Source organism: Heptranchias perlo, chromosome 25 (genome assembly GCF_035084215.1).
Source record: "Heptranchias perlo isolate sHepPer1 chromosome 25, sHepPer1.hap1, whole genome shotgun sequence".
In the NCBI taxonomy this organism is placed as follows: Eukaryota; Metazoa; Chordata; class Chondrichthyes; order Hexanchiformes; family Hexanchidae; genus Heptranchias; species Heptranchias perlo.
The window spans coordinates 43,139,597-43,163,239 of record NC_090349.1 but is presented as its reverse complement, the minus strand read 5'-3'; the positions used below and the strand labels follow the sequence as shown (position 1 = coordinate 43,163,239).

The window sequence follows — 23,643 nt, the reverse complement described above, 5'->3', positions numbered from 1 at the left end:
TCACTATGAGGTGGTGCAGTCTCGAATACCTCAGTTTTCATAGCCACCAATGCAGCAAGATTTCAACGTCACACCTGACTGACCTTTCACATTTGGGGTCCTGGGGTGGATTTTAGGTGGTCTTTCTTTTTCTGGAGAATCGTAGATCTGTGAAACAGCTTGCTGGCTCATACAGTGAAAGCTGATTCTCTGAATTCCTTCAAGAGAGAGCTGGACCTATTTCTGGCTGGGGCGGAGATCACCTCATACAAAAGGTAGGTACTCTGTAATATAAATCAGAGTCAATGGCCTCCTGGACTAGTTTCAATCGCCTAAAGGGGTTGGAGCAGAATTTTCCAGATTTTTTCCCCCCTAATTGGTCCTGGTTTTTATTTGGTTTTACACCTCTCCTAGGAGATTACGTGGCTCCGGGTGACTAGGTAGTGTCTGTACCGTGATGCATAAGGCATCACAGCTAAATGGACCAGTTAGTCTTTTCCTGTCTGCATCATTTTCATATGTTCTTTTTATCCATTCTCAGGATAGTTGCTGGCAAAGCCAGAATTTATTGCCCATCCCCAGTTGTCACAACTAAATGGCTTGCTAGGCCACATCAGAAGGCAATCACATTGATGTGGGACTGGAGTCACATATAGGCCAGACATGTCAAGGACAGCAGGCTTCCTTCCTTAAAGGACATAAGTTGAGTTTTTACAATAATCCAACAACTTCATAGTCACTTCTGCCAGCTTTTTATTTCCAGATGTTTTTAAAACTGAATTAAAATTCTCAAATTGCCATGGTGTGAGTTGAAGTCACATTTTCTGGATTATGAGTCCAGGCTTCTGGCTTACTAGTCCAGTAACATAACCACTACACTACCGTAACTTCCACATCTCGTAGAAGATAGAAATTTTCAAGCGTTTTATTTTCATGGACAGCTTGGGCGCATACATTGGAGCCTCGTGGGTCACATGTGAAGTTGAAATGTTGTAACTTTGTGTATATCTAAAGCTGTAGGTACCAACAGAAAGAGCTGGTGTGATTTAAGATTCACCCACCAATGAGACAATGGTTCTTTCCAAACCTCCAGGCCCACAAAATGCACAGGAGAAATCAACAAGTTTAAAAAAAAATGTAAGCACGACTGGGACTGTTGCCTAGGCTTTGTGGGGTGGATCGCTTGGGCTTCTTGGCTAGATATGGCCTATGGGCTGTATTTTGGACACCCTGCGTAATGCATTCTGCTCAGTTGGGCCCTCAGATGTTCTGCGTTGAGTATTGGGCTGAGGAGGGAGCTCAATACACAAATAGTGTGCTTTGGAAAAACAGGTTATAGTTACTAATGATTACAATTAATTATTTGATAAGTTATGCGAGGCCTCGGTGTCCCCTTGTCTCCCACACCCGTCTCCTTTCACTCCAAGAGATTTTTGTATAGAGCTGTCAACATTGGTAAAAAATTGAAACTGATATTTACGATCAGCAGGAATGACATGGATAGCACTCAGGAGGAGATAAGGATGAGGAGAAACTTCTTCACTGAGGGTAGTAGGTCTGTGGAATTTGCTGCCCCAGGAAGCTGTGGAAGCTACATCATTAAATAAATTTAAAACGGAAATCGACAGTTTCCTAGAAGTAAAGGGAATTAGGGGTTACGGGGAGCGGGCAGGAAATTGGACATGAATTTAGATTTGAGGTTAGGATCAGATCGGCCATGATCTTATTGAATGGCGGAGCAGGCTCGAGGGGCCGATTGGCCTACTCCTGCTCCTATTTCTTATGTTCTTATTTAAGCATATGGAGCTGTGTTTATTGTTAAGAGCGAAATGGATCAAAACACATAGGAAACAAAATAAGTGATTGTCACTGCTAATGAGCAACACTTAGCAAGCCTGTTGGTGCTTTTATTATTTGGAGAGAATTGGAAGTGCTAAGCATTTACAGGAGGTTTTTGGGGGACATGAGTCAGTCCCTCAAACTCAAAGACTACCAACAAATGCCATGAACTTGACTTTCTGTCACACTATTCACTATGCTGTGGTTTGTGGTTCTCATGAAAAAAAATGGACAGAATCACAACGCAATCCTCAAAACACCACTGCAACAGGAATTTTCCTTAATCAGTCACCGTAAACCAGTGGATTATCCACTTGGCACTTTTTCTCCCTTCATTTTTTTTCTCTTGAAAGCAGTGAATCCTCCTCGGGTATGCTACCAGGGGAATGGACAGTTCTCTAGTAGCCTAGACAGTAAAGTGTCTGCAGCCTATTCAACTATGGAGGGTATTGCATCTGAGAACTGACCTTGTCCTCACCTGACATTCACACCTCCACTTTTCATCAGGGATAGCTATCAGAAATGGGAATCATGACTGAATTTCCCGTGCCCATCTCCCACCAGTATCCCATAGGTGCTGCCAGACTGGCTGAGGACAGACCGGAAAGCAAACCTGGATCTTCCTGATATATGTGGCTATAGCACCATGGCACTAGGCAACGCTAGTACATGCGGAGTCATTATGGAGACTTGGACCCCATTTCTGATATGGGTTGGGGGAAACAGGTGGTGAGTCCTTTTTTTCCCCTACACTTCAAAGTACTATATCTTACCTGTCGAGTCTCATTCTCTTAAGAGTTGGACTAGTTTGTTTTGGTTCAAAGATGTTTTGATGTATGTCACTCTGAAAAACAAACATGCCTAAAAGGATTTGCAAACTGCCTCACTCTTGATTACAAATCTCACCCTTGATATATCCCTGGTGTTGACAGCTCTACCATCTCACTAATGTATTTTGAGTAAGGAAATTGTTTTTTTTTAAAACAAAAAACACAAATTAACTTTTTGCAAATTAACTTGTTTTTGAGTGGGATCGGTTAAGGGAGGGGTACTTCAGGGGAGTAAATTGAGAGGAGGGGGAGGGGGAGGGGTTGTCCATTTGTCCGTCGCGCAGACTTCCCTCCCTCCACTAAGCTTGGACTCCCCTCCTCCCTTAAGCCCACTGTCACCCTCCACTTCCCCGCCCACCGCCATCCCTCCCGCTCCATCCCACCCCTCCATCCCACCCCCTCACCCCTCCCGCTCCATCCCCCTCCCCCTGCATCCCCCTCCCCCTGCATCCCCCTCCCCCGTCCCCCTCTCTACTCCCCCCCCCCACCCCGACCCCCCCTCCTCCTCTCTACTCCCCCCCCCTCTCTCTACTCCCCTCCCCCTCTCTCTACTCCCCCCCCCTCTCTCTACTCCCCCCCCTCTCTCTACTCCCCCCCCCCTCTCTCTACTCCCCCCGACCCCCCCTCTCTCTACTCCCCCCGACCCCCCCTCTCTCTACTCCCCCCCCCCCCCCCCGACCCCCCCTCTCTCTACTCCCCCCCCCCCCCCCGACCCCCCCTCTCTCTACTCCCCCCCCCCCCCCACCCCGACCCCCCCTCTCTCTACTCCACCCACCCACCCCGACCCCCCCCTCTCTCTACTCCCCACCCCGACCCCCCCCCCTCTCTCTACTCCCCACCCCGACCCCCCCCTCTCTCTACTCCCCACCCCGACCCCCCCCCTCTCTACTCCCCACCCCCCTCTCTCTACTCCCCACCCCCCTCTCTCTACTCCCCACCCCGACCCCCCCCCCTCTCTCTACTCCCCACCCCCCTCTCTCTACTCCCCACCCCGACCCCCCCCCTCTCTCTACTCCCCACCCCCTCTCTACTCCCCCCCCCCCCCTCCTCTCTACTCCCCACCCCCTCTCTACTCCCCCCCCCCCCCTCTCTACTCCCCCCCCCCCCCTCTCTACTCCCCCCCCCCCCCCCCCTCTCTACTCCCCCCCCCCCCCTCTCTACTCCCCCCCCCCCTCTCTACTCCCCCCCCGCCTCTCTACTCCCCCCCCGACACGCAGCGCTCGAGGGAGGGCGGTTGGCGAGGGCGGGAGGCGCGAGGGAGGGAGCGCGCAGGCGCAGAACGCGCGGGGGAAAAAAGAGGAAAAAAAACACCCGGTGCCGCCGCACGGCGCATGCGCGGCGAGTCTGGGTTGAAGTGCGCAAGTCCTTCGGGCTGAAAAGCCTTAAAGCTGGCAAGTCCTGAATGATAAAAAAAAACAGGCGTCCCGGACCGCTGACTCGAGGATTTCCATTGCAGTAAGCAAAGTTTTCACCGAGGCAGTTGTGCCTTGGTTGTCTCCATGCTGGCTGCGGGCCTGCATTGTTTTCTGTTGTGAGGAGGAGGAAGGAGGGAAGGACGGAACGGGGGGGGGGGGGGGGGAAGTGTTTATTTATTTTAATTTTTTTCTTTTTTTTCCCCCTCTCTTTTTTTGTGTGGTGTTTTTGAGGTAATTTTTTTTACCACAACAATTTTTTTTTGGGGGGGGGGTGCAAAAAAGAGAGAGAGAGAGAGAGAAAGAAATATGGAGGGCCCACGGTGTAGTGGGTTGAAACAGAGCAGGCGATCCCGGTCTCAGAGGGATAGAGTGAGGAGAAGGGAGGCTACGAACCGCAATGCCCGGCCCCACAGCCCTTCCTCCGGCTCTGAGAGGGACGAGAACCCGAGCCCCGGCAAAACGGCAGCGATCCCGGCTTCGGCTTCATCCCGCTCCTGCCGGCCCCCCCGACGCAAGAGAAGGGCATCCAGCTCTCAGGAAGAGGACATCATCGACGGATTTGCGATCGCCAGCTTCACCACCCTGGAAGCTTTAGAGGTAAGAGAAGACAAGACAGCCCTACCCACCGCTGCACCACTGGGATTTTTAGATCTCTTTTTATATATATAAAAAAAATTGGGCTGTGTTCAGTTGATGCCACTTGCTATTGACAGTCCAGGCAGTGCCAGTTTATCCATTGCCTGATCACTGAAAGCTCTCAGTGCGCAGATAAGGTAAGCTTTATTGTCACGTTGTTGCTGCCCTTGTGTTTTTTTTTAAAAATAGAAATATTCTGCACTGTTTGCAAAACAAAAGGCTTATTTTTCGCTGAACAGCTATTTTTAACCTTTGAACCTTCCTTAGTAAATCCTTCATGCCTACTTATTTTGCTTTATTTATCAATCTCTCTGGTGTTTCAAGTATGTACTAGCCTTTCTAAGTCGATGTTGAATTGGAGATGGATAAAATTCTAGGAGAGTCACAGATGTTGGCCAAAAAATTGCATTTTTAAAAAAAAAAGTAAATCCTAATATTGTGTTTTAAAGACATTTTCTTTCACAATTCTGCTAAATGTGATGACCTCGAAGCATCACGGGAGTGGGCAAGAAATGCCCTGAAATCTGAGTAGTAGAAAGCTGCCAACTTCTAGTGACATCACTATGAAGGTTCAAAGTTTAAAATTGTATTTTGAAACTGATGTTACCCACGTAAAGCTCTGAAGGAACAGAGCTTTTGTTCCAATTGAGTGTAATACTTCGGTTGTGTGAAAAAAGTCGGTGTGGGATTTTTGAGTACCTTTTTGATTGCAAGAAAGCTTGAGTTTTCACTTCCATTTTTGATCACGTCCATCTATCTTTAGGTACACTGCAATGCTACTAAGTTATTCAGTGTGATTTTGAATGTACTTGTTGGTACATTATGTGCTGCCTGAAATTGTATTTTAATCTGCTGTGGGACTTGAGCAGTTGTAAATTTAAGCTGCAGTGCTCCATAGATGTCAAAATAACAATCACTCCCCACCCCCCCCCCCACCCCCCCAAAGTGAGGTGAAAGAGCTTGACTGTAAAATATCATCTCTCTCCTTTTTAAATAATTAGCTTCATAAGAAATAACTTCCACTAAGAAATATTAATTTTCTACACTTGCTCCACTCACATCCACTCTTTAACCCCTACTGAGTTCTAGGTCTGAGATTGATAGGGATTCAGAACCTTAAAGCCAGGTCAGTGATGTGTGTACACACAAAACTACTGAGTACATTTGTATTTTGAAAATTGACCTGTGCTGCAACAACTTTAATACCTTTACAGTGGTTGCTGGTAGGAATTATTTTTATGATAGAAAAGTTTTGGATTCTTCAGTTCCTAACTTGGGGAAGTGGAATAATTTTGCAGCAGCTGTGAGGTATCTTAGATTGAAACACAAATTGAAGATTGCCCAAACTCTTCTATAGGCTTGGACCTAGTGTCCTGTATTAATGTCGGGAAAGGATGTATCTTAGCCAGTTGGGTGGTTGTTTCACTGTCCTGGACATCAGCCATGTTTGTCAGCAGATTTTTATTTACCAAACTAGATTTGGAAATTATTTAAAAAACTTATCACCTACAACATCTTATTAAAATTGTTAACCTTTATACTCTATAAATGCATGCAGGTAATTCCTGAAGTGTTAAAAGTCTGTTGAGTATTGGAATAGGTTTAAAAATTATGCTTTGGATGAAACAGAATTCCTGTGTGATGGTTTTTTTCCTCTAAAATTGAATATGCAATGTGATATAATTGTGCTACTGCTACAAGGGTCGCCGCAGAAAGCCGCATTGAAAGGATTTTCAAAACGGTGGCTGAACCAGGGGTATTTCAGAGTATGTAGACAATGGCTGAGGAAGAAAATAAGATTGGGGGAGATTTTCGGCAGAGAAAGTTCAGTGTAAATGAGGAAGTTATTTTCAGTCAGACGTGCCCTGGCACTTGGGAGCATGATCATAATAGTGACTTTCATCTAGTGATTCAGTCGAGCAAGTATCAATCACGGTGTTAGCCTGACTGTGTAGACTTCGGGAGGATAGTCATTTCTGAAGTAAAACTCTGATTCTGCAATATTTGATTTAATTCATTAATTGGCTATTTTTATTCTGTGTCTTTGGCAAGATTATGAGCATGTGCTTTTTTTGGTTGAATGAAATAACCGAGGAGCATTTGCTAAAACTGCTCTTTAATGTTGTAGTGCCTGCACTGTCAAATTTTGGAAATATGTGGGCCAAAACCAAAATTGAATAATGCACCAATCTTCCCAATGTCAAGTGTATTTTGGTGACTGAAGTGCATGGGCTCAAACCATTATTCAAAAGTACCAGTGTGGTGCAGTCTATATGTGACTTGCTCATCACTGTCAATTTATGTGGGATGCTTAGCTACAGTATTAGAGATTTGAAATTATAATTCTCATAAAACGAGTATTGATGTTTTAAACTTGTTCTGCTGATGTGGATATTTCCAAGTTTACTGATTGTCTAAATGTGAAAAAACTTTTGTGACTAATGCTTTGAAACAAAACTATTCTTCTGTGTGATACTTGGTAGTTTTTTTTTAAATCCTGATTTTGAAATGTTACATTGTTCACGAAGTAGATTCTTTAAAACTGTGATGGTTAGATGTCTAGATAAAATGCTTTCATATTTTGTTATGCCATTGTGACAATTTTGTTTTGAGATGTGGAGATGCAATGCCTAGCAAGCAGTCTTTTAGTGTCTGTCTTGCAAATGTTGCATATTGTATGATTTGAGAATCCTGCTTGCTCTGTGTAGGAACTCTGTAGGAATTGCTGACTAGATATAGAATGTGTTTTTTTAAAAAAAAAACTCCCATATATTGTTTTTGGGGGATTTTCAGGTGTACATTCCCCAATGACAGCAACTAAAAATACTTTTACACGTGTTCATTTATTCATTTGACTCGATTTTCACTTTGGCTTGTGTGGTGCTGCCTTTTTTTTTGTTCAGTCCAAAATTGCTTATTTTTAAAATCAATTCGACTCTGGACTGCTGCTGATGCAATTGATGCTGAGGTAATTGCAGTAAATCAGGCATTTTGATTGTAGAAGGTTACGAAACTGTTAAAATTAGTGTTCTTATTTCTTATTTCATCATGTTCTTATTATGACCTGCATGTCCTGAAGTTAAAATAAAATCACTAGACATGTATTAATAGCTTTATTCTTTCCAGTCTATCACTGTCTTGTCAAAATTTTCCAGACTTTTAAGTAAATTACAGTTGAAGACGTGACTACCCACAAAGATTTTTATTGGGTTCTATAATATTACATTGTTGCTTCACGTTTTCAATTGAACTATCTGAAACTTTGTCAAAGAAGTTTTTTAATATGTGCATTCCTAGGATGATTTTTTTGTGTGTGCGTGGTTTATACCTTTATTGGAATTTGGAAAAGTAAATATAAATGCTATTAGCATAGCTCAAAGAACAAAGTGTCATATTCTGAATTGCTCGTTTAAGCTGCTGTGATGGTAGCTATATTTACATTTCATAATTGTAATAGATTTAAATAAGTTTGGTGTGATGAATGTAGATTTCTTTTATTTGAACTGCTTAGACTGAGAAAAATAGATCTGTTTTAAAGTGATTTCCCTTTTGTGGGCATAACAGTTTTTTTTCCTCTTTCGAAGCAATTAAAAAAAAATGAGACCTACACAAACCATATGTTACGTGTAATTTTTGCAAGATGGCATTTTAATGTTAGGTTCTCATTTAAGTGTGTGGTTGCTGAAAAGAATGCTGAATTTTGATGGTTTGTTCTTTCTTTACCGTGTGTTTGACTTCACACTGCGATGATGCTTGAGCAACCTCCATGCTTCTAATACTTGCCTCTACTTTTGAAAGACATTGAGCATCTCGGCCTAAAGTAATCCTTTCCAACAACTAGGTGGTAGCTGATGATAATGGGCTATATTACAGTACAATGATCACCTTAAATAATTATACTGGTTTTAGATTGGTATTGCTGGCTAATTACAAATATGAATAAGTATTTCAGCTAAACATTCCACTAAGATGTGTATTTTTGTAATTTAAAAAAAAGATAAAATCGTGGGCAGAGGGTACAGGTTCCCTAATTTACATGTTGCTATGTGAACAGGAAGAACCTGTGTGGTCTTGAAAGCATGAAATGCTCCTACTTGAATTGGGGTACACATGGAGAATAAATCTTTGGCACCTTTAGTTTAATAGTGCATCCAACAATAATTGAATAAAAGTTGTGGAAATACTGAGCATTTACCTGTGTGGTGCTAAATATTACTGTATCTGAAGACCTGATTTGTCCTTTTTAGTGTGGTGTCATTAATGTGCTATTAAAATAGAACATGCTGTTTTTTGTGAACTGCTTCTGAGAGTTTGGATAATTTAAACTATAACCTTTATTAGTTATAACTGCCTTGTACGAGACCTATTGGATTTGATTGTCATTACAGTATGTGAGAAGGACTAGCCTGTCTGACCCTATCTCAGAATTTTCTATTTATCAACAATATGAGGGCTTTGTATTCCAAAGTCCTCCAGACAATCACTTGGTCATTAACAGTCATAGTGGAACACAGTAAAATTGAATCTGTGTTTAGAATGCAATCAGGGGATGTAATTTATCATTCATATCCTTAGGACTAAAGTATTTGAATGAAATTATGTACATTACTAATTCATTAAGGTAAATGTTAAGTAACTTTAGGGACCTCTGGAAACCAAATACAATATGTTTTAATCAAATTCCTTCTAAACAAATAATCATATGCTTGCTTTAAATTATTCAAACCGCAACAGAGTACTGTAATTTTTTTACATAAATGTACATTTCTGTCTAGTTTTTAAGCAAATTGTGATGTAATGGGTAATTGTTTGACAGGTGTAGAAAAGGTATAATGTGACATGTATGTGTTTCATGAGAGTCAGCAATTCTGTCTTTTAAACTGCAGACTAACATGGCTGCCTTGTTTGAGTGTAATAGTGCCCCACAGGGCCTGGGATTAAACACAGCCCTCGGGAATTAATGCAGTGGGAGGGTGGGGGGAAACTGCTCTGTTCCATTTTAGATTAGTTAGGCAATAGTGGAATGGTATTTTTAAATAGACATTTTCCTGGATTTTGTATTTTTTTTTGGTGGGGGGGTAAGGGAAAGGGAAAAGAATGGGTATCATATTTTAATAAATCTGTGCAAAGTCGTCTTTGATATTTCTGTGAAGGAGGAGCAAGGAGTAAGTGCAGGAATTAATAGACCTTTTGGAGTATGAAAAATTTCTGCAAGTCGTGCCAGCCGTTTTTCTCTGCCAGTTTTGCAAGGAATTATCCAACATGGATGGTAGGAGACTGTCAACGACATAATCCTTCAGGATGAGATCGGGACCCGTTGCACACTGTGTGTGTGTGTTCCCAATACTAAAGCAGTGTTAGATATGAAAATGTCATTTTGGATAATCCAAAATGCCTTTCTGGACAACCATATATATCTGTGGTCATCGGTGCCCACAAATAACCAAACTTAAAATAATCATCATCTGCAAATACTTTCATATTGTTTAAAAAAAATTCCTGCCATATTGAATGCAGTACATTGGAGATTCTGTTATGCTGGTGTTTTTGACATTCAGAAAACTGGAACAATGTGGGAGCTGTGTTATGGTAGAAATGCATTGATGACTGACGGCAGTGTTGATGTGCCTGATATGAGCTGATTTTGAAGCTAGCTTTGTGTTTCCATTCTTTTGCATTTCCTTTATATTAATTAAGATAAATGATGCAGTGTTTCTACAACACTATACTAGTGCTGTACTGAAAAAAAGTTATGAAAAATATTCTTTTTTGTTATATCACTAGATTGTGACTGTAAATCCCGTGATATAACTTTAGCGAGGCACCTTGTTGGTGATCTTGAGTCTGGGATTCCTAATACTGGCCATTTTTAATGATTGTAGGTACAGAGCTTCCCATGACTTTCAAATAAAAATAGCATTTTGCTAGTTGATCCTTAAAATGGTTTGTAAAATTACTAACCTGTTGGCTAATTTCCACAGTAGGGGTGAGGTGGTGGATGTACAGCACATCTGCATGGCATTAACTTAGCACAGGTCTGTTGTAATTGGTGCTACGATGCTGATTCTTTTGAAGCTTGCAGTCTAGAATCTGGAACTGAGCTCATTTTCATTGTGTGGAAGATTTTTTTGTACAGCTGTGACCGTGGCTCTTGCTGCGTACGGTACCATCGTCATTCAGTGGCGTAAAACTTAGTAGAACTGATCCCTTCTGTTTTATGTTTACCTCCTTGCCCTCTACCAGCATGTCAGTGTAAACAAATGGATATTGTTTCAGTTTCTTTTTTAAATCATTCTTTGTTGGTGACCACAGAACTAGTGTTTTTTTTGTAATTAATTTGTTTGTAAACATAGTTCATTCTTAATGGGATCAGATCTCAGGTGGGGGGAGGAGTCTATTCTAATGCTATTCAACATTTTTACTTGCAAAAGGTTTTACTAACATGCATATATCGACAAACATTTTTAAATTAATTAGCGATATTGATAGTTTACAATTCTTTTCTAGTTCACAAGGTGGAAGAAGCATTGCATTTTGTTGGAGGGTATTTCTTTATTCCATGATCTCTCTTTCTCTCGTATTTCCTTCCCTTTGTGGCTGGGCTGCTTCTCCCTCTGTTAATGTGTCTGACTCATTCACTCTTGTAAATATCCTAGCTATCTTGTACACAATCAGATTAGATATATGTATATGAACACAATTGGTGGCATTTTTATGGCCTGTATGTTTTGCAAATATTTCTTTACTTTTTACCCCCATCTCACGTGAAATTGCTCATTCATGCTGGGGTATGCTTCCATAGGTGCCGGTTGCGCGTTGATACCTTGCTCAAATTGGTAGCCTAGCTGTGAGTATTGGCAGGTTATTTGATTGTAGGGATATCGCAATTGAACCCAATGCTGTTCATGCAAATACACTTTTTAAGCAGGGATCAGGTGGATAGTGATCAGTAGTGGGACTTCTGGATGATATTTCCTCCTCCTCCTCCTCCTCCTCCCCCTCCCTTCCCCCCCCCCCCCCCCCCCCGTTAGCCTGAAGGTGCACAGGCTAATTTAGCATGACTATTAGTGTCCGTTTCCCCCACCCCTTGACTGAAAGCGAACTCGGCGCTTGGTAAAATTTCACCTGGAATTGTTGGTAGAAGTCATTAAGAATCATGAAAATAAGGCAGTTAAGGTTGAATAACCCAAGTTTGCAAACAAATGAATGGGCAAATTATTCACTTAAGTTTTTAGTTTGCTGCACCAATTTTGGGAGAGTGACCAAACACTGCCCACCCCTCTCCCCATTTACTTTTCCACTTTGCACCATTCTTCATTGAGCCCCCAGTCAAAACAGAGTTGGTAAATTTAACAGCAGTTCCCAAAAAAGTGGGTCTTTGATGCTACCAGAGCAAGGTGAGCTGAGCTGTTCATGTTGCTAAGTGTAGCTGTCGACAGGAGAATCAGTCACTTAATGTCAAGTGTACTTGTAAATGTAAAAGTGTTTTTAGTTTGAGATCTGCTTACAAGTTTTTTTTGTAGTTAATCCTTGGTTGTAAAACAAAATATTCAACAACCTTCTCATTTAGGTTAAGAATCTTATTTTGTCTTCAGATTCTGAAACTTGGGTAGCTATATTGAATGTGGATATTCTATAGTTTTGACTATTTACATTTAAAAGACATTAGTATAGATTGGGTGGTTGTAAAATGTGCTGTGGTGTTCACAAAATTTGGATTGTGCATACAACATAAGTTTCTGAATCTTGCAGTGCTGAGTTGTCTGATTGTTTGTTGGTATGGCAACCAGATATGGGCTGTGAGCTTGTGCCAAACTGTTAAAGCACATAGTGTACTTACTAATGGGTGACTAGAAGGGAGGAAGAAAACAGCTATCATTGTAATTTTATATAACGTCACAGTTTCTTCTGACAGTGATTTCGGAACATAGAAACAGGAGTAGGCCATTCATCTCCTCGAGCCTGTTCCGCCATTCAATTAGATTATGGCTGATCTGTACCTCAGCTCCAGTTACCTGCCTTTGTTCCACACCCCTTGATACCCTTCCTAACAAAAATGTATCAATCTCACTCTTGAAAAATTCAATTGACCCAGCATTCACGGCCTTTTGGGGGAAAGAATTTGTGATTTCCGCTACCCATTGTGTGAAAAAGTGCCTCCTAATTTCACTCTCAAATGGCCAAGCTCTAATATTAAGATTATGCCCTCTTTTTCTGGATTCCATCACCAGAAGAAATAGCTTCTCTGTATCTACCCTATTGAATCTCTATCATTTTAAATACCTCTATTAGATCACATCTCAACCTAGCCGAGTTTATGCTACCTATCCTCATAATTTAACCCTTTAAGCCCTGGTAGAATTCTGGTGAATCTGTGCTGTACCCCTCTAAGGCCAGTATAACTTTCCTGAAGTTCAGTGCCCAAAACTGCATGCAGCACCATAGATTTCTGTTGAAATTTCTGGCAGGTTGATCAATTTGCATTAATGTTGGAAACGTTCAACTGGTCATCCTCACATTCCTTGGCCATAAAAAAAAACACCTGTAACTATTCTTCTATGAACAGTTGACAGCTAAGTTCTGTTACCTTCCTTGTACTATTTAGAAATGGTTTATGTTGAGTTAGGAGAGCTAGTTGCAAAAGGCATGGCTGTTGTGTTCTGGCAAATATCACCATTTGACTCTGGTTGAAGAATTCTGTTTGGATGGCATTATGCTGAACCCTTTCGAGGTTCCCCTAAGGTATAGCTCGAGGGTGACCAACCTTTCTAAGATCAGGAGCTGAAAGAAAAGACTGTACATCAACAAAGAATAATGTGTTTTAAATATACCCAACATTAGATTCTGGGGTGGGGGGGAGGGAAGGGAGAGGAGGCGGTGGAAGTTGCTTAGGTAGTGCCTGAAGTCTTTTTCGTTTTTAAAAAAAACTTATATATAAACAAAAGTTTTATTTTACAGAAATTTTAAATCCAAGTTTAGGGTCCTAATCTTCTTTAGTGTTGCAATGTAGCTGAGAAAGTTGCTGGTTCTTGCTGTAAATAGTTAACATATTATAATTAATTCAAAACATATAGTTTAATCAGATCAGAATGAAAGGAATGCTGCCTGTTTTGTTATGAGTAATCATGTCCTCGGTTCTGTACTCCCTGGGATTGGAACGGAGTGTGGGCAAAGCAGTTGAACAACGTATTCAAAGTGCTTCAATTCAACTACAGAAGAGTGTCTACAGCTCCCAATACAATGCTGTATACTGTATTGTTATCAGCTAGTCAGTGTCAGCCGTGGCACAGTGGTAGAGCGTTTGCCTCTGAGTCAGGAGGTCGTGGCTTCAAGGCCCACTCCAGAGACGAGCACGTAATCTAGGCTGGCCATTCAGTGCAGTACAGAGGGAGTGCTGCACTGTACTGAGTCTTTTGGATGAGACATTAAACTGTGGCCCCGTTAACCCTCTCAGGTGGTCGTAAGAGATACCATGGCATTATTTGAAGAAGAACAGGGGAGTTCTTCCCGGTGTCCTGGCCAATATTTATCCCTCAACAAACTGCACTTAAAAACAGATTATCTGCTCATGTATCTCAAGTGGGACCTTGGTGTGCTGCATTTTCCTACATTGCAACAGTGTCTATGCTTCAAAAGTACTTCATTGGCAGTAAAGTGCTTTGGGATGTCCTGAGGGCATAAAAGGTTCTATATAAATGCAAGTCGTTTCCTTTCCTTAGTCTGTAGCTGGCACTTCTATTTTGAAAGAGTGCCATTGAGAGCAAACATGCAATTTTCTTGCTGTTGATGGCACAGTCTTTAAGGGAGCAATCTCCGGAGTTCCAACAGCAGTGTAGATTTTCATGGGTCTTGCAAGCTGTGGTCAGATTAGACGAGAACTGTTGTAGCCACCAAACACATGATTCTGTGCGTCTGTATACTCGTGTTGTGCTGCTGCTTTGTGTCATTACACACAAACACAGAACCAGTTCTGCATCAATTCCTAGATCCTGCTGTGAAAACCTGACCATTCCTTGCACACACTGTCTGTAGTAGCACTGGCAAGAAGATTTTGCTTCAGTGGAGTTCCTTCTATTGACTCCTAACTTGCTTGGTGAGACTGTTTCAAGAGACCGATTTCTTTTCCCCCTCGTGCATACATGGGTAACTGTGAAAATCACCAGCTTGCGAAGCACAGGGACTCATTTTAAAATGTGGTCAGATGCCTTAAAAATTTGTGACTTTGCATACAACTCTATTGTACACCAGTTAATTGAAACCACAGTTGCATCAGCATATAGCAGAGTTGGCAGGGATTACTTGGCATTCAGGGGTAAGTAATCCAGTATGTGATTGTATATTTATGTACTCAGCATTGCAAAGACCTGTGAAGTTTTCCAAAGCTGGGGATCATCCACATATGATCCCAGATTGCTATCAGAGAAATTTCTCCACCAAGTACCATTACTGCCTTCTTGAAATAGTAATGTCATTGGTGTGAAGTTTGCGATGGTAGGTTGCCCACAATGTTAAAAATGGTAGGTTGCCTACAATGGCAGTCAAAATGTGAAATTTCTGAACTGGGCTAGCATAAACTGGCATGAGTGATCACACGGGATGTGGTTTTGAGTTCCTAAAAATGTTGATAAATACACATCTTATGTTGGAATTTGGTTCATAATTTATGTTGTCTCTGGTATATCCAGATAATGGAATCAAACAAAGTGGAGTTTCAACATGTAGACGCTTCATTCAAGTTTGAAACTCCACTTGTTAAAATCATAACTAGAAATGCCTGCGCTTGGAAGTTTCAGACTGAGCTTAATTTAATCCCTTCAGTCCTGCTGTATACTTGCACTTATTTGGGATTTTATTTTTACGACTGAGGAACTAATCTTCAGTCTGAAGAAATACCAGACAAGGTTTTGGGGCAGTATACTAAGTTCTGCTGCAAGACATGGTATTCCAGTTTTACTTTTTAATTTCATTCCCTTGTGTAAAATTGAAGGACCCAAATTGTATATTCCCGAAACAGTTAAATTTGCTTACCGTATATACTATGGAGTATATGAACTGATTTGTATAGGATGGAGATGAAACCACCCTTGCCTCAAGGCTAAGTTGGGAAGTCAGCAGCATGTTTCAACATGCTGATGCTTAAACAAATGCCTGGTCCTGCTATTAAACATTTCTAACAGTAGGTTAATTTAGGATTTTTAAAAGTCTTGTGTAGATTGCTGTTTGTCGTTGAGTTTCAAATTCCATATGACTGGACTGATCTAGGTCGGGTTCCTTTAAACATATTGCTGGCATACAAGTTTTTTTTTATCTTCAGTTTTCTCCCTATTTCCCACCTCCTCACCACCGAAAGTGCTGACTAAGCTGGCCCCCCTCCAGTGGCCATTCTTTGCTTGAGTCCTGAAGTGAATGATGTTGGGCTATTCAACTGTTCTGTTTCTACTGGGTACTCACAGGCACAATTTATAATTTGGGTCACTCAGGAGCCTGGCTGACTTTTTTTCCTCTCCTCTTTCTTCCCTGCCTCCCCAAAATCCAGGGGCACTGAGTCCAATTCTAGCAGCCTAGCTGTTCCTGCCTGCCCTAGCCCAAATATAAGTTTAAAAATCAAAGGCGCCTTAATTGGCATCTTTTTTTAAAAAAAAATCATTCACATTGAAAACTATAGGCCAGTCAGTTTAACCTCGGTGGTGGGGAAACTTTTAGAAAGGATAATCCGGGACAGAATTAGCAGTCACTTGGACAAGTGTGGATTGATTAGGGAAAGCCAGCACGGATTTGTTAAAGGTGAATTGTGTTTCACTAACCTGCTAGAGTTTTTTGATGAGGTAACAGAGAGGGTAGATGAGGGAAATGTAGTTGATGTGGTGTATATGGACTTTCAAAAGGCGTTTGATAAAGTGCCGCATAATAGGCTTGTCATAGATTGAAGCCCATGGAATAGAGGGCAGTAGCAGCATGGGTACAGAATTGGCTAAGTAACAGGAAGCAGAAAGCACTGATCGGTTGTTTTTCGGACTGGATGGAGGTGAACAGTGGTGTTTCCCAGGGGTTGGTACTAGAACCACTGCTTTTCTTGATATATATTAATTACCTGGACTTGGATGTACAGGGCACAATTTCCAAATTTGCAGATGACACAAAACTTGGAAGGGTAGCGAAAAGTGAGGAGGATAGTGATAGACTTCAAGAGGATATGACAGGCTGGTGGCTTGGGCGGACACGTGGCAGATGAAATTTAACGCAGAAAAATATGAAGTGATACATTGTGGTAGGAAGAATGAGGAGAGGTAATACAAACTAAAGGGCAAAATTCTAAAAGAGGCACAGGAACAGAGACATCTGGCGGTATATGTACACAAATCATTGAAGTTGGCAGGGCTGGTTGAGGAAGCAGTTAAAAAAGCGTACGGGATCCTGGGCTTTATGAATGGAGGCATAGAGTACAAAAGCAAGGAAGTCATGGTGAAACTTTAAAACACTGGTTCGGCCACAACTGGAGTATTGTGTCCAGTTCTGGGCACTGCACTTTAGGAAAGACGTGAAGGCCTCAGAGAGGGTGCAGAAGAGATCTACCAGAATGATTCCAGGGATGAGGGACTTTAGTTACGTGGATTAACTGGAGAAACTGGGGTTGTTCTCCCTGGAGCAAGGAGATTTGATAGATGTATTCAAAATCATGACTGGTCTAGATAGAGAGAAACTGTTCCCATTGGCGGAAGGGTCAAGAACCAGAGGATATAGATTTAAGGTGATTGGCAAAAGAACCAAAGGTGACATGAGGAAAAGCTTTTTTACGCAGCGAGTGGCTAGGATCTGGAATGCATTGCCCGAGGGGATGGTGGAGGCAGATTCAGTCATGGCCTTCAAAAGGGAACTGGATAAGTGCTTGAAAGGACAAAAATTGCAGGGCTATGGGGATAGGGCGGGGGAGTGGGACTAGCTGGATTGCTCTTGTATAGAGCCGGCGCGGACTTGACTGGTCGAATGGCCTCCTTCCGTGCTGTAACCTTTCTATGATTCTAAAAATCAGAGGGTTAGTCATCCTGCTTGTGGGCCAGTTATAAAACACTCAGTGGGAGGAGGCTGCCTGGTTGTCATCTCAACATGGGAATAGTGTTTAGAACAGACGGCCAAAACAAGGATCTTTAAAAATTTTTAATAGTTTTTTTTAACAGTTGACATTTACTGAGAAGAGAATCATAGCTTTAATCAGCATGGCAGAGGATCTTGTCCTTTCCATCCAGGTAGTTTCTAGCCTGCAAGTGCAGGACTTTTTTTTTACTGCAGCAACTGAAAAAGACTCGTCCTAAATGGCGAATCAGCTTATGAGTATATGCAGTATTTACTGAGCACTATCATTCTCTTCTTTATCATATTGACTTGTTAGTCTCGGTCAAAGGAGAACTCTATTAGTCATGAAGCCGAAGTTAAATGTTTTCTGTTAACAGCGTAGATACACACTAGGCCCCAGATAAGACTTAACCCATCAGAATACAGGAGCTGTGAATCTCACATGACCACTGTAATCCATAGCATCATTTTCAAATGTGAGTGATTTAAAAAGTGTCTTGCAGATCTTTCTCTAATTAAAGCAAGTGGGATACTACTAAAAATGTGGTTGGTTTCAGTGTTTTTTGCGGTCCTGTCCTACTGCTGGCTATAATTGGGTTTGCCGCAACATGTTCCTTTTCTTCTGCTTCCATTATTCCCTTAACCTCTGCTTTGCTGAAGGCGGTGACTAATGCTGGCATATGGTTCCATAGACTGTCATGGCCCTTGACTACTTTGCAGAAGTGCCCATTCTAAATGTATGAACTTAGACAGTGATTAATGATGGTTTTTCCAACTGTGGATAGTAGGAATGAGGCTTGATCCTTTGCCCTCCCATCAAGGGCAACTGGCAGGAAATCGGACTGATAATTCCTCATTTTAAAAACATCCCAGTCCAGGTACTCTAAGGACAATTGTAACATCTCCCAACTACTGTCCTGACTGAGAGCTAACTATGCATTATCAGGGAATGAACAGGAGATGTCCCAGTCTGTATGGTTCAGTTACTCATCACATCTTGCTTTCAAAACAGATGCACCACGTGTTCTGGGTTTGAGCCATGCAGGCTCAGACAGTTAATTGATCAACTTGGACAGAAGTTTGGGGGAGGGAAAGGGAGGAATTAAAGTTACACTCATTAGCCCAGGCTAATGAAGAGAAAAAATCAGCCAAGCTTCCACTAATTTCTGTTGACTCTTACTGAAGCTGGGTGTGTGTGGATGTTGGATGGGGACAGACAGGGGCTGGATTTGATTGCTCCAAGTTGGCCTATTAGCTCTCTGTTCAGGCTTACTTGTGAAAAATGGCTACTGGGGTACCTGAGAGTTGTTGCTACCCAGCACAAAGTACTGTATTCAGGAGATGAGTGGCAGTGAGCTAAGAAAATTAAAAACGTATCTAATCTTCCATTGGAAAGTGTTTACCCTGTGCTGCATGTTTTGTCTGGCCCAAATGAGTGCACTCCATGTTAGGAATGATTGACACTAACCCATATCCTAGCACTCAGGCACAGTGCCTCTTAAGTACATCTTTTAAAATTCTGGAACATAGCACATTGCTGTTGTTTTCCACCTGTGGAAGATCAATTTTGATTCTTTTGACATATATAAGGTCTCAATCCTGTGGGCTCTGAAATTAAGACTGAATATTTGAGTTTCTGGAACCATTTCAAAACAGTACTGTACTCATCCTTTTTAGTTAATGTTTTTAATTAAAGTAAACTACTGCAATCTACCTGTCAGAGCAGTGAAACAAAGTTGTAGAGCTAATGTCTCGAAAGAGAATATTAGATAAATATATACGTTTGCTGGATCCTTTTCTACTTACTACATTTGGGCACCTGGACTGCATAAATGCCCCCCTGCTGTTATAGTTCCTGTTGTATGAAACTTTTTTTTAAAAAAAGCCTCTTTTTAGTTCAACATAAAATGAGAATTTTAATCTGATTTGGCTGTGCTTTCTTAAATACCTCAAATCTCATGGCAGTGAACCACTCTTAAATTTATTTGGTCCCACACTCAAATTAACTTCATCCCCCTGCTTGCCCCTGTCCAGAATTTAAGTTAGAGACTATGGGAGAATAATTCAGTGCTCTGTGTGTTTTAGTTTACAAGTCATCTGTTTCATGTCTAAGGATCTCCTATCTAAAGTAGCAGGTGTTTAAGTAGTGAATTACATGGCAAAAGACTTATTGGACTGCTATTATACTGTGGAAAACTTGAGTACAGTTAATTCCTTTTAAGTGAATAACTAGTTTGCCACTATCTTTCTAATTGGAGTATTAACAGGAATTTGCATTCAAATGTATGGGTTTTTATAGTTGAATATTTGATTTGTTGAAATGGTTTTATTGTGTTATAACTTTGAATTGTCAAACTATAGTAGCAGTTCTTGGCACAGGAGCTATGTAAGCACCATGCAGAACGCGATTCTGTGAAGTTTAGACTATGATTAGTTAAAATTTAGCCACGAGGTGAGGAAATAATCTGAATAGGAGTTTATAGCTTAAAATGCAGGTCATTTTATAGGAATGTTATATAGAAAATAACTTTTTCCAGTTCACTTTACACCTCACCTTATTGTTTTAATTTCTCTTTATTTTGGTTGCTCCATGCCATTAAACCATTCCCAAGAAAAGCATAAAAGCTGCTTACTCCAAGGCCTACAGCTGTCCAACTCTGCAATTAACTGGCACAGGCGTTCAAGTGGACTGGGGTAATGCCATTCAGAATATTTTCCTGCTCCACCACGTGGGGATACATGTGGCCTCCATTCAGCATCTTTATACGGTGATGTGATAGATCGGCAAATGTGTGGATAATTCTTGCTGCAAAACCATGAACAATCAATCCATGGCGCAGTGTTTAATTGGCTGTACCAAATGGAAGGTTGTAGCATTCTGCTGGGTCTCTAGAGTAAACACTCAGTTTTATATCACCATGCTTATTCTTGGTCAACATTTCCCTTCTTTATTGGCAGAATTCCAAACAAAAGTTGCATTTTACTGACCCAATGTCTGTGCACCAAGACTTGTATTTTGTATAGCGCCTTTTAATAATGTAATAAAAGATCCTGCGATATTTCACAAAGGGGAGAACAGACTGAGCAGGAATACAAGAATTAGGAAAGTTGACCGAATGTGTGGTTGAAAAATTAGGTTGTGAGGGGGCTTTTAAAGACTGGGCGAGAGATATTTAGACAAGAAGGTCTCGAGGGTAGGGCCTAAATTGCTCAAAGATCTACCACTGATTGAGTCGTCGGGGGGGGGGCAGCGGGGAAGACATAATAGGTTGACGAGGGCAAGGATATGGAGGGATTTGTAAACAAGGACACAGAATTTCAATTTGGTTCATTATTGGGTTAGGGAGCCAGTAGTCGGCAAGGATGGGTGAGCAGAACTTAGTAGGATGAGATGCAGCTGTTTTGGATGAGTTGGAGTTTCTGTAGGATGGAACTTAGCAGATTGGTTTTCATTCACCACCAATTCAAGTCTTGATGTAGTGAAAGCGTGGATACATGTTTCAGTGGCAGTAGGGATGAAGTAGAGGCGGCCAATGTTGGAGGTCAAAACATGCTCTCTTGATGGATCGTATTTGGGTCAAATTGGACACCAAAGTTGGAGACTGGTTCAATCTGAGTGAGTAGCTAAAGAAGGGGATGAAGATGGGCAAGAGTATGGGGTTTTTGACTGAAGCTGAATAAGATGGCTTTGGTTTTCTCATGTTCAGTTGGAGAAAGTACTAGCTCGTCGTCAAGTTTTTCTCTGATTTTGTCTGACAATGCAGAGTTAGCCATGGAGTAGAGGGGAATAGTGGAGAGATAAAGCTGGGGATGGTATCGTGTATGTGTATGCCTGCACATAGTGTGTTTGAGGGCAAGCGTGTAAACGACGGAAGGGAGGCCAAGAGTGAAACCTTTTGGGTACTTAGGAGGTGACTATGAAGGTGGCAGGTTTATTGTACCATGCGTTACTTGCAGTACGGTAAGACAATAGTATAACACAGGATCACCTGGTGACTGACTCTCTCATATAACACTGATAGCATGATTATTGTATAATTGAGAAAAATTTCTCAATAGCAAATGACTATACCAATTATTCAGTAAGTGTTTTTTTTAAATAAATCTATTTCCTAGACCTACTAATCTTGTCTATGTTGAAACAAGTTTGTTGAGCAATTAAAGCCTGACCAATGTCTGCAGTGAACGGCGCAATAAAATAGTAATCTGTATTAATTCTACAAATGTGCTGGATTACTCTTATCTGCCTTTTAACGACTACAATTTTGGTATTTTTGTTAATAACCAGTTATTGGATTCTCATATTACTCCTTTTCAAACAGTCTGTTGCTCTGATGCTGTACAAGCATGCCCTGCAGAATAAACTGGGTGGGTTCCAAAGCACTGGGAACCAAGGTTACTACAGAATTGCTCTCACAACTGCCTGTAATATAAATAAATCACGAGATACCCAATTAATGACAAATTCTGGTCAGTTTTGTAATGTAGCCTTGTTTTGGTCAGGAACTGGGTTGAGACTAGCCAAACCCATTTCATGTCAGATCCTTAGTTGGCAAAGAGAAAAAATATAATCACCGCAGTCTGGGCTGGTTGAAATGTTGGATCCCAGAGGCAAAATGACAGTGTGATTGTTTTAAGAGCAATTGAGAGATTTTCAAATGCATGAGTTTATGAAAGCTAGGCCATGACGTCCTACTTAGTGTCTTTTAACTCGAAATAGCTATTCCTGTGCTAACAACTGCTGTCTTCTGTGCTATGAAGAGAGGCAATTCATTTGCTGGCTTTAGCTGTTTTATGCTATACTCTTTTAAAAAGAGATGTGCAGTGGGTGGCATTGGGGCTTTTTGATGTATTGTATTTGCCTCTTACAGCATCAATATGTAACTGGCCTTGTAAGTAAATGCTTCAGAAATTCTGAATCTCTTGTCGCAGCGTGGCAGATGACTCTTTGAAAGTGACTTTTTTTGCAGCTTTTTTTCTCACCTGATGAGCCTGTCTTTTTTGAGTGCTTGTTTAATATTCTTTCAAGGTGATTTTAAATGCTTTTGTATTTTGCATTCATTGGCAAGCAGCTTTGTTTGAAATCTGTACAGTGACTAAGCTGAATAATGTCAGAAATGAGATGAATCAAATTGAACATGATGTACATGAACTAAGGTAGATTTAAATAGTAATGTGTTTTTTTTGTCTTGATAGCTGTGCAATGCTTCATTCTAAACTGTTTGAGAAGTTTGATGCCCTTAAATAAGTTAACTTTTTAAAAAGGCTTAATATTAGGTCTGTGCTTGATCAGCCAGGATAGTTAACTTGCCATTGTATATTATGTATATTAGCTTGGCTCAATTAATAGCACTCTGAATTAGAAAGTTGTAGATTCAAGCCACACTCCAGAACTTGATCTAAGCTGATACATGAAGGAGTACTGTAGTTTTGGATACACCATCCTTGATTGAGTCAATAAACCGAGGCCCGGTCTGTTTGTTCTCATTGTTGAGGTGAACGTTTAAGATCCCATGGCACTATTCGAAGAAGAGTAGGGACTTGCCCTGGTGTCCTGGCCAAGATTCCTTTCTTAACTGATAACACTGAAAATAGATTAATTGGTCATTCACCTCATTACTATTCAATGGATCTTGCTCTACGCAAAACTGAAGCTGCTTTTGCCTACATAACTTCAAAAAGTAATGATGTGGAAATGCCGGTGATGGATTGGGGTGTACAAATGTAAGGAATCTTACAACACCAGGTTATAGTCCAACAGTTTTATTCGAAAATCACAAGCTTTCGGAGGCTTTCTCCTTCGTCAGGTGAGTGCCACCTGACGAAGGAGAAAGCCTCCGAAAGCATGTGATTTCCGAATAAAACTGTTTGAC

The 23,643-nt window shown here is 41.3% G+C and overlaps 1 protein-coding gene across 19 annotated transcripts in view; it reads left to right on the top strand.

Moving 5' to 3' along the window:
- The first annotated feature begins 4,306 nt into the window (after window positions 1-4,306).
- Window positions 4,307-23,643, top strand: part of fbrsl1 (fibrosin-like 1) — a 744,900-nt gene continuing 725,563 nt past the window's right edge. For 11 of the 19 annotated variants that reach the window (XM_068006148.1, XM_068006144.1, XM_068006153.1 and 8 more), the window contains exon 1: window positions 4,307-4,660. In XM_068006148.1, coding sequence (XP_067862249.1) covers window positions 4,370-4,660 — 291 coding nt within the window. In that variant the 5' untranslated portion in view covers window positions 4,307-4,369. The remainder of the gene's footprint in view (window positions 4,661-23,643) is intronic. The other 8 variants (XM_068006162.1, XM_068006158.1, XM_068006156.1 and 5 more) reach the window with 4 other exon arrangements.